The 10,645-nt window shown below is 43.7% G+C and overlaps 2 protein-coding genes across 4 annotated transcripts; one reads left to right on the top strand and one right to left on the bottom strand.

Annotated features, from left to right (window-relative positions):
- Positions 1-1,532: 1,532 nt before the first annotated feature.
- On the top strand, positions 1,533-8,842 carry LOC127375644 (phytanoyl-CoA hydroxylase-interacting protein). 2 transcript variants are annotated; one of them, XM_051421742.1, is made up of 5 exons: positions 1,533-1,840; positions 4,124-4,300; positions 5,985-6,159; positions 6,374-6,491; positions 7,209-8,842. In XM_051421742.1, the coding sequence occupies exons 2-5, from the start codon at positions 4,124-4,126 to the stop codon at positions 7,753-7,755; spliced, it is 1,017 nt and encodes a 338-aa protein (XP_051277702.1). In that variant the 5' UTR covers positions 1,533-1,840; the 3' UTR covers positions 7,756-8,842. The 2 variants fall into 2 exon arrangements, with proteins under 2 accessions (XP_051277702.1, XP_051277703.1); XM_051421743.1 differs by lacking the exon at positions 1,533-1,840 and having other exon boundaries at positions 4,211-4,300; positions 5,530-6,159.
- On the bottom strand, positions 8,840-10,426 carry ppp1r3c2b (protein phosphatase 1 regulatory subunit 3C2, duplicate b). Of its 2 annotated transcripts, XM_051421744.1 has the most exons (3): positions 10,345-10,426; positions 10,121-10,189; positions 8,840-9,878 (listed from the first exon to the last, which is right to left on the bottom strand). In XM_051421744.1, exons 2-3 carry the CDS (start codon positions 10,138-10,140, stop codon positions 9,002-9,004), a joined length of 897 nt encoding a protein of 298 aa, XP_051277704.1. In that variant the 5' UTR covers positions 10,141-10,189; positions 10,345-10,426; the 3' UTR covers positions 8,840-9,001. The 2 variants fall into 2 exon arrangements, with proteins under 2 accessions (XP_051277704.1, XP_051277705.1); XM_051421745.1 differs by lacking the exon at positions 10,345-10,426 and having other exon boundaries at positions 10,121-10,210.
- Positions 10,427-10,645: the final 219 nt, after the last annotated feature.

The following is a 10,645-nucleotide window of genomic DNA, read 5'->3' as shown; positions in this document are numbered from 1 at the left end:
CTATGAATGAGCAGAGTAACCTATTTTTAAACAGTATTCATAAAATAATTTACATAATCGAATCAGAATTCATTTTCTTAAAGATATTTTTGGGTGGGGGCTAATCTATTTATTACTATTGGTGTTTTCAACAGATATATATAGCTACATAACAGTCATGTACCTGTGATGACAAAAACACACATTCACCAATAAAATCACTAAATAGCAACATTTAAGCCAACACTGAAGCTATATCATTAGGACAACTATATAATATAGTTTAACATCACAACATCAACCTAATTTACCGATTTGTGGTGCCACAATAGATTTCTAAATTGTATAGAATTGTTTATCACTTAATTTATAAATGTGTGACGGTGTCAGTGTATAGGCCTACCTTGATTATTTTAGCGCCCAAGGCCGGACATACACGACAACCTGCTGGTGGCTGGTCCTGCTGATAATGCATTGACCTTGCGGGTATCGCTCCTGACATGCGGAGTGTGGGTTGTGATGAATAAATCCACACACATTCTGGAAAAATGTCAGAACAGGCTATGGTGTATGCATCCCTGAAATACAAGGGTCCTTTTTTAGGACATCACAAATAGGTTTTTTTTTTTTTTTGTAAATGGGGCTAAATTCTTAACGCACACCCAGCCGTCCCAGAATAAACTGTCTTTTCCCACAACTGGAGCTGAGAGGGTTATTTGGACAGAGGCAGGCCATCATGGCATGACTAATGATGGATGATTGCAGTTTAATTACACTCTGAGGGTATCACTTATCTTCGGCTGGCTGGAAATAAATGAAGCTTTTCAATATCACACACAGCCTGTGGAATTATGGCAATATATCTTTGTCATTTTTCAAATACAAATATTATGTGTTCTTGTGAGAGAGAGTGCAGTTCATCCCTTTGTTATCTGTCTTTATTCTGTGCCAATATCCATTGTTTTAGCAGCAGATTATAGCCATTAATCTGGTAAGGGTCCCTATAATCTCAAATGAAATCCTAAATGAAGTTGTCCTGTGAGGTTGAACGAGTACAGAAACATACCAGTGGAAATCTGCTTACTCTGGACTTACATGGTGGTATCCCTCGCCTCTGAAAGGGGCTGGGTGGGGGGGGGGGTGGAGAGAGATGGCCTGTGGAGTTAGTCCATATGGCATAACAGTTGGCACATGTATATTTTTGAGGTCTTGATGGTGCTCTATGCAATTTACTGGGGCATCACTCAGCATAATCTCTTTAGCCAGTGGAGCGTGTAAAAAAAATGTTCATTTTTCTCCCCCCCCCCTCACAGTCCTTGTGTGTCCATACAGTCTCCATATCTGAGAAGTGACATGTATGCAAGCAGCGAAGTGTTCAGTCTATATTAGTGAGTGTGGATTTTGTCCCTCGGGGCAGACTAACTGGCAAGTGATGTGAGATTGGCTGTCGAGAGCATGATGCTGAGGAGGCTGAGAGTCTCACTGTGGTCACACTCCAGTTGGATTTTTTTTTTTAGGTTTTTAATTCATCCTGTGTTGCTGCATGTGAGTCAAGTAAACATCATCCTCAGCGCCCAGAGCGAAAATGAGACTGGGAGGTGGGGGGGAGGTTAGAGCGTTTGTGTGACACAGAGATTGAGAGAGAAACAGAAGGAGAGAAAGAGAGAGTGAGAGAGAGAGAGAGAGAGAGAGAGAGAGAGAGAGAGAGGAGCCCGTGTGTTCGTTTCACCTCCTAATCAGTTTTCCTAGGGGATCTATCATCAACTGCAGCAGAGGAGGCAAGTGGAAAAGCGGAGAAGGAAGACAGTAGAATTCAGCCTGGCTATAATCTTCACCCATCACAAATCTGAGCCTCGCACAAGTAAGGAATTCTTTCAAATCAGCCGACTTATAGATGCTTGTTGTGCTGAGAAAATAAATCTACTGTATTGGACTCTCAGTGTATGAAGTTGTGGAGATCAGATTATCTTACCCTGTGATGGTGCGTTTGATTTGTGCACATAAAGTGAGATGAATACAGTAGTGGGGGTGTAAATGCACAAGTTTTATTTGCATGCTGTTCTGCTGATGTATATGTATGATGTATGTGTATGATGACATTTATACCCAACTTTGGGCATTTATCAAATCCCACCATGCCCATTTTACATGAGAGTGTGAAGACAATTCACACAGCAGCAATTGCTCATTTTCCCAAAATTGTAATGCTTGGTTTAATTGTGCAAGGGCGTACAGCGCATCAAACTGTATTAGTCATACAATATCTCTGTATAACAGCTTGTTTATTGGACTTCACACAATATTTCTTAGTGTTTCATACTGTATAATTGCAATTTCACCCCCTCTAGTTTAAAATGTACTGAGGAAATTGAGCCTTTTCTTCCTCCCTTGTGCAGATGTCTTTAAATCTGTTTTAAAGTCTTCTCCCTGGAAGGAAATAAAATGACTTTGAACCACAGAGTTGTTTATTCTGTGCCTTGCTCCATATGCATGAATGCAGGAGCTTCTTTCATGGTGCTGTCTCACAGAGATAACAGCATCTCTGTAGTGTAACTGAGCAGTAACAGTCCAATGTGCACATCTCTAGATAAATTAGGATTTATAATGTGAGTCCCTGTTATACTAATTAGTTAGACCCAGTTGCTTGATTAGGAACAACTAGCTATCAAAGCTAGTTTTTGCTGATTTATAAATGAGGGCGATGGGATTTGTGTGAATGGTATGGAAACCTGCTTTTGAACTGTGTTCACATGTATTCAACCCAAAAGTGGAACACACACAGAGACATGGCTCTTTGATGACTTGTCCTGTGAGAATCTCCCTCTTGCCCCAGTTTCCATCTCTGAAAAGACACCATGGTAAGAAATGAGAACAGCAGCTGGAAAACAGACGCGTGGAAACACACGTGCGTGATGAAACAGCTCTCTCCCCTTGCCCCCGTGTGAACGAGCTACCGCACGAATTTCACAGTTCACAGGCTTTAATGAGCTGCTGCAGCCTGTCCATCATACTGACTGGAGAACACCTTAACAGACCTCACAGTCAAACAATGACACTACAGCAGGCATCTGTAGGATCACACGGTCAACAAAATGAGCATGTAATGATTGTTTGCACTAAATAGCCTAGGTATTTTAGGCACATCTGTGATTTAGCATATGCTCAGTGTGAGAGCGATTTTAATAAGGGAAAGATGCAATGTGCCCTGCTGGTGTTGAGATGCTGGGATACCAGGAAGCAATACTGGAGGAGATGATTAGAATAACAAATTCAAGGTGGATGAAAAGTAGAAGCAGCCTATGGAGGAATAGATGTGCACTAAGTCTCGGGGCAAAAGAAGATGACCATTGTGCGCCCACTGCAGAGACCTACCATCAGTTTATGAGAGGGAAGGTGACAGTTAATCAAACACAAACACAGGCTGACCAACAGATTGCCCTCAGCCCGGCACTCAGGGCCATGTGCAGCCGCCTGGATCGAACCATTAATGGGCAACAACGGAAATATGATCATACATCACCAGCAGCTGATACCTACTTAAACCTCCCCTACTTCTGCCCAAACAATAGAAAAGCTTCTGTAAGATTTCCCTCGAGCTGCAAGCAGTTCTCTTGCTCAGCTGTTTTGAAAATGGCATGCACTTCAGCAAGGCGGCATAAGTGTTTAAAAAGTTGCTTTTTCGTTTAAATTGTTGCTGACGGATGCAGCAATGTTTTTGTTTGTGACCCCCTTCCTTGAGAAGACCACGGGAGGCTGCAGACGTGTTGTTGCTGGGAGACTGCTGTAGGTGGATTATGAAATGCATGAGGGAAAGCAGAGGCCAGTCACTCAGCTGGGAGCGTATCGAGTTGTGTAATGATGGGAAATGTCAGTTAAGGGCAAGAAAAGAGGGGAGGAGGGGAGAGAAAAGAGCAGGACAGTGAATAAAAAAAAACTGCAAGCAGATCCCCAAATGAAAGGTTAATTGGATTCTGTCTGAGGTGTAATTCAACTGTGGTGTTTCTGAACTGTTAGGGTCCACTTTATAGCTCTCTATGATGGAGTTTAATCTCTCTTAGCAGATGTTGCCATTCTCCAGCACTGGTATTACAGCAGATTACACTCCAGTCTAACTATCCTCTCTTATCTCTCGGTTTAATGGCAGATGACAGAAATGGACGCCCCTCTCTCCACCCCCTGCAATATCCAGATTTGTGAGGTGACCTGCGACTCCTTCCGCATCGTGTGGGATATGACCCCCGAGGACACTGCCAGAGCCACACACTTCTTCATCGACCTGAGCCGCAAAGAGAGCAGGGACCCCAACCGCTTTAAACACAGGGTCTGACATTCTGAAACTGCTGCACCACCTCATGCATCTTCCTCTATCCTCTCCCCGGATGTATCCGTCCATCCATCCCATCAATGTGTCTCTTGCTGTGCCGTCTGTGTTCATATTCCAGACTCACACCAATTGATTTTCACAATAGGATTGCTGAAGTCCTCCTTGTACTGTACGACCTTTGTAAATAATAGTGGGCTGCCAAAATAAGACAGGAAAACGTGCAGTTTCTTTGAGGTCTGGTTAGGTTAGTGGGTCTAACTGCCTTATGATATTCTGCATTAGGCTGAACACAGAAAGCAGCGGTTGCGCCCTTTCAGTCACTTCCAATACCGGCGAAAAAGGAGAAAATGAGTGCAGTCAACAGCTTCAGGCCACTGACTCACTTGTACATTGTCTCCTCTTAAAGTGGACAAAAACTGACAAATTCATCTGCACCACACAACAGTTTTCATGTTAACGAATTCCATACAGCACAGACACAAATCAGCAATGTGACGGTTTATCTTTGTTTATTAAATATATAAATATATTTGTCAGGGACTATTAATTTCATACAGTGCGAAGAGATGCTCTGTACCGCATTTAGCTACCAGCTACTTTTCATGCAACTGCAACTCGAGCATGCACAACACATATTTTCATGTGATGTTAAGAAGCTTGAACCATGTATGGCTCAAGGGATGTTGTCTGTCTGTTGGTTGGTTAGCCGGCCCACCACTTTGGTCTGGACTAAAACAGATCAACAACGGTTTGATGGATTGCCGTGAAATTTTGTGGCGACATTCATGATCCCCAGTAGCTGAAGCCTAATGACTTTAGTGATCCTCTGACAGCTATTGGATTGACTGCCATGAAGGTTATGCAATGACATGTTCTGCTCAGGATCAACTGTAATTTGATTTGAACTGTGGTGACTTTTCATCTAGCACCATTATCTGTTTTGGGATTCGGAACTCGATCCTTGTCCAGTACAGACTTTTAGGTGTGAAACAAGCCACCAGTGCACATACACTGAGAATGGACTATACAGAGGGAGACAGAAGGAGTAGATGGCTTTTTAAGGGGTTTAATGTGAATTTTTTTGTTGTTGATTTTTGCAGAAAAAACACATCACACACAAATTATTTGTATATATGATAGGGGATTAGCATTTAAATTATTAATTTGGTGTCTATATTTAGCTCCAGTACCTGACGCCTAACACTTTTGTTCTACCTTCATTTCAGATGGAAACACACCGACTGTAATTATAGCCTATTATTGCAGCTGGCACTCAACAGCTGAAAAAGTGCTTTTGTGAAGTCAAAGCAGGTGTAGGACTGAGTGAGTTGTTCCTGAATGGAAGATATGTTGCCTCTCTCTGATACACACTGTGGCACAAACAAACTTGCATCAGAGATGTTGCCATGGATATATGGGCCTCTGAGCCCGTGCTAATTAGCTGCGCTTCATAGAGGCCTTGGCCAAAACAAAGCCGCTGATTTGATTAGATGTATCCTAGTTACAGCAGCTTGGGCTTGAAGAGAAATATCATGCTAATAAGGCAAAGTTTATGGAGGGAAATGGTTGACTTAACAATTGCATTTACATTTGTTTTGAAATGTAAATGGAACACACAGCAGCCTGTTTTTAACCTTGCATCCTGTCCCTGATGTCAACTCTTTCCTGCTTCGTCCTCCAGGATGTGCCAACCAAGCTGGTGGCCAAGGCCGTGCCTCTTCCCATGGCAGTGAGGGGACACTGGTTCCTCAGCCCGCGGACAGAATACTGTGTCGCTGTCCAAACTGCTGTGCGACAGCCAGACGGCGAGTACCTGGTGTCAGAGTGGAGCCAGGTGGTGGAGTTCTGCACCGGCGGTATGACACACCATACCTGATAGCTGAAGTAACACTGATAATGTATCACATAGAGTATGACAGCTTTAACCAAAGCAATACAAGATAAGTACAAAGACCTGCAGTGCACAGAATTGGCAGAAAACATCTCTAAAAAACTATTCTGCCTCAGCACCAAGTCATCATTAGCATTTCAAAGTAGTGCAGACTTGTGAAACTCCTATCAACTTTGCAGACTATGCCATGGAACACCTACAGCAGCTTCTTGACAAGGCCAAAGGCTCTGCAGGGAGGCTGCTGAAATTCTCTGTGTTTTATCGCAACCAGCACCCAGACTACTTCGACTATGTCAGGTCAGTGCTGCATTCTTATCTCTTCATTGTATACCCAAAGCAAATCCAGCAGCAATAAAAGGACTAGTTTGACATTTTGGCAAACGCTCATTTGCTTTCTTGCTGAGAGTTAGATAAGAGTATTGATGCCACTCTTCTGTCTGCATGGTAAACAGGAAGCTACCGTAAACTGTGGGTTAGGTAAGCATAACCTGAAGACAGGGGGCCACAGTTAGCTTTGTTCTGTCCTAAGGTAACAAAATCCACATACGCAACCTCATTAGCTCACTGACTAACATGTTCGATCTTGTTGGTTTATTTCATACAAAAACACCCAAAAAGGGGGTTTTTGGGGATTATGTGCCAACTCTTCTTCACTTTTAAATTTCTCTTTTGTGGTTTTGGGTAAGAAAAAAAAAAAATAAAGTTTTTTTCCCCCCCCGGGAAAAAATTTGGCCCCCCCCATGCTTTTTTAACCCCCTTTTTTACATGATGGTTTTTGTTTTGATTTAACAAGGTGTTATGGGCAGATTTAGTTATCTTTAGACAGAGCCAGGCTAGCTGTTTCCCTCTGTTTCCAGTCTTTGTGCTAAGCTAAGATAATCACCTGCACGCTGTTGCTTATCTCGCATAGACATAAGTATAGTATCGATTTCCTCATTAAACCCACATGGAGAAATTTTACTAAATTGCTTTTTCAGGTATGTCTCTTTTTTTTGTCTTCATGTCTTGGATTAGAAAGGAGTGTGGAGGCCTGATGCGTCCTGCCCTAAAAGACTGCAGTGGGAGTCATGGTTCTCCCATCAACGGCAAGCTGCAAGGAGTCTTCTTTAGCTGCAACACAGAGTTTGATACAGGCCTCCCTCCCAAAGACTCCCCGTACGGCCCCCTGCGTTTCCAGATCCCAGCCGGACACCTGCTGAACCCCAACATCAGCCTCTACTTTGCAGACTTCTACTGTATGTACACTGCCTACCACTACGTGGTGCTAGTGCTGGCCCCCGTTGGCTCAGAGGGAGACACCTTCTGCCGCACCCGTCTCCCCATGCTGGACTTGGCCTCCAACCCCTTCCTGACGTACACCGACCCCCAGAGGCCGGGGGAGGAGCCTCTGTACTGCCACGCCAGTGACGTCATCCTCGAGGTGCTTTTCACAGAGCCGGTTCACTTGGATCAGGGCAGCGTGGAGCAGATCAGCGGGCACCACCAGCTGAAGAGTCTGACCACAGCCAACGCCAAGAAAGACCCGAGCTGCAAGGTGTGCAACATCAGTGTGGGACGCTGAGGGACAGACTGATGTAGGGCAGACCTGGGACTGTGTGACAAGTGTTGCACAGTGACAAAACAGTTGAGCCCATCACGTGTAGGTCAGAACACAGTGGAAACAGCCCACCTCTCAGGGTGTGTGCATGCTGCTGTCCCCCCCGCCCGCTTGGATTAGCATAGTGAATATTAAATAGAAGACTTTTACAATGTGTATCGCAGAAATTCATCATGATCACAGCTGGAAATATAGCGAACATCCATCCATGACTGCTGAACAAAACATAATTGAAGACATGATACGCTTTAAAAGGCTGGAGAAAATCCCTGCTCTATATTTGTTGACTCATCTGTGTCTTGTGTCTTCTGTGTTTTTCCTTATGATGTGTTTAATTTCATTTTTTATTTGCTGGACTACTACGTTGATGTGATTTCTTTTAAAGATATTTGTGTTTGATACAACCTGAAATGCAACGCCAGAAGCATGTTCCCCCTTTTAAAAGTCTGGTTTTAAACATTACAGAGGTCGTAACAAATATTTGACTATTTCTACTTCTTGCAATGCTTTCTCTATAAAGTCACTGCCAGATGTTCTTTTTCTTTAAAAACAAGACTTATTGCCAAATGTTTAATATGAATGCTACATTGTAGCTTTGACTAGTTTTCAGCATCCCTGCCAAATACTTTATTGCTTCTTAAAAATTGTACTGCTTAATTACACAGACTCTTACTGCAGAAAAACATGGTGCAATGTGACATGGAAAGCATGCTCATTCGGTGTGTTGGGGTTTTAGGAGGTAATGGGGAAGATGGTATCACCAAGTTCCCTGCGATCTATCTTCTGACAGCAAGCCCTGGCTCTATAAACAGGGCTGAGCTAAGATTAGCTTCTCTCTGGCTATGGGGCTTCTGTCTGTCCGTGCCCAGTAATCTCTGACCTATATGGGAATCCCAGAAATGCCCAAAGTGAAAAGGATCCCCTCCCTGGTGCACAACAATAAGGCATGCAGTGGTGAGGACATGACAGAGAGAGTGTGGACTGAAACACCTGTCTGATGCTGAATGTGAATGATAACTGGGCAAAGAAAAAATAAATGGAACAAAACTGACCTGTTTAAAAATGTTTTATACAAAGAAATGTTTAAGATGTCTAAACATTTATGAAAATGCAATTCAGAGTGAAAACAATGCAAATAAAAAATATCCCAAAAAATATTTTTACCAAGGGACTGCTGCATGTAGCCTGAGCCAAAAAAAGGTTGAGTAAGTCATGCCCTTTCACTTAGATTCTTCCCGCGACAGAGGTGTGAGCTCACACACACAGCAATGCAGTAATTCTGCCCGTTGTTATTGTCCCAAAAAGGCTCACTGTGCCCACCTGGTAAATAACTTAAACAGAATTCTATCTTCCTTTTGGCATCTAGCACTTTAGGAATAGCAATGTCAAATTCAAAGATGTCTGTCTGAGGTCCCCCGAAGCGTTTCTGGAGGTAAGAACAGGGCACATCTCTGCAGCTCTGCCACGAGTCAAAGGTGACACGGACATGCACGTCCTTCTGGAAACTGATGTTCCTGACTCGGACGGTTCCTTGCAGGGCCTGCTCATTAACACTGCAGTTCTCCAGGATAACCATGCTCTTTGCCAGCTTGGCACGGAAGGCCTGGAAATCTGCAGAGGGCTGCGGGAAGCCCAGTTTGAGCTGCGTTCCTGGGCAGCAGGTGCTGACGGTGCAGCTGTAGCCATCCTCTGTCATGGTTCCCAAACCCTGCAGGGATGGCAGAGGGTCGAGGTCAGGCTGCTCTTCTTCATCAGAAAACTCTCGCACGGCTGTCAGAGACAATCCCTGCGAGTCAGCGAAAACCACACGTTTGTTTTTGATTGGGATTGGGAATAAAACGTCGTCATCGTCATCGTCCAGTTCATCCAACAGAAATGGGAGAGGGTGGGTCAGCCAGGCTTGGCTCAGGATGTCAGAGGGCAGCTGATCTGAAACTGGAGGACGGATGCAAGGGCGCTGGGGCTTCAGGATGGGAACCCAAACATGGGGACACAGTTGTTTACGTTGGTTCAAGCACAGCATGACAGTGATCTCTGCAAGACCAGCTGACTGGGCCGTTGACCTGAGGCCAACAACTGGCAGGACCCTTGAAAGAGATAACCAGGGGTTTCAGTAAAAGACTGCTGCCCTAGAGGTGTGATTAAAGTTGTGTATACTGTGTAACTGGGCTGTCATTGGGTTGTTGTGAGGTGCATTATCAAGCATGATACCAAAGGTATGATAATAATAACTCAAAATTGAAGGAGTGATGAAAGATAATGCACGTGGGGTGCATTATCTTTCACAGCAGCAGGACCACCCCACATTTAGTTTGCATCAAGTTCTTACGTTGTACTGGACATCTCCATCTCTGGCGCTGAGTGGTGGGAATGTTATCCTCAATGTTTGGTTGGAGTTCTAGAAAATAGAAAAAAAAAATGTATGCCAGACAGTAATTGATGGTATTTTGATGATTGGATTACAAAATTATTGTTGTTTGACATTAAAAAACTGCCTTTGTGTGCTATTCTAGAATTGTAATCTCACATAAAAAGGTTTTTTTAATATCTTACTTTCAAACTCCCACGAGCAGCGAGTTGTTGCCTGTAGTTCCAGTCATCGCTTTGCCCTGCAGGACAATGTGGCACACGGTCCTATTTATACTGCCTCAGTTCAAATGTCATGTAGTGAACTCCTCCCTCTCTGCTCTCCTGACCAATCAGCTAAGTCTTGTGGTTTCGTGGTTCTAGTATTGTATTAATTTAGACCTGCTTGTAATGATTTCAGATCACGCACAGCAACAATCCTTATATTTAAACGTATCTGCTACTTCTGCCTCTGCCTAATTCAATATTTGACTGTCAAGACAGAAAC

This window comes from Dicentrarchus labrax, unplaced genomic scaffold (assembly GCF_905237075.1).
Source record: "Dicentrarchus labrax unplaced genomic scaffold, dlabrax2021, whole genome shotgun sequence".
Lineage (NCBI taxonomy): Eukaryota > Metazoa > Chordata > Actinopteri > Moronidae > Dicentrarchus > Dicentrarchus labrax.
The sequence above is the reverse complement of the archived record's forward strand: the minus strand, read 5'-3'. Positions and strand labels throughout refer to the sequence as shown.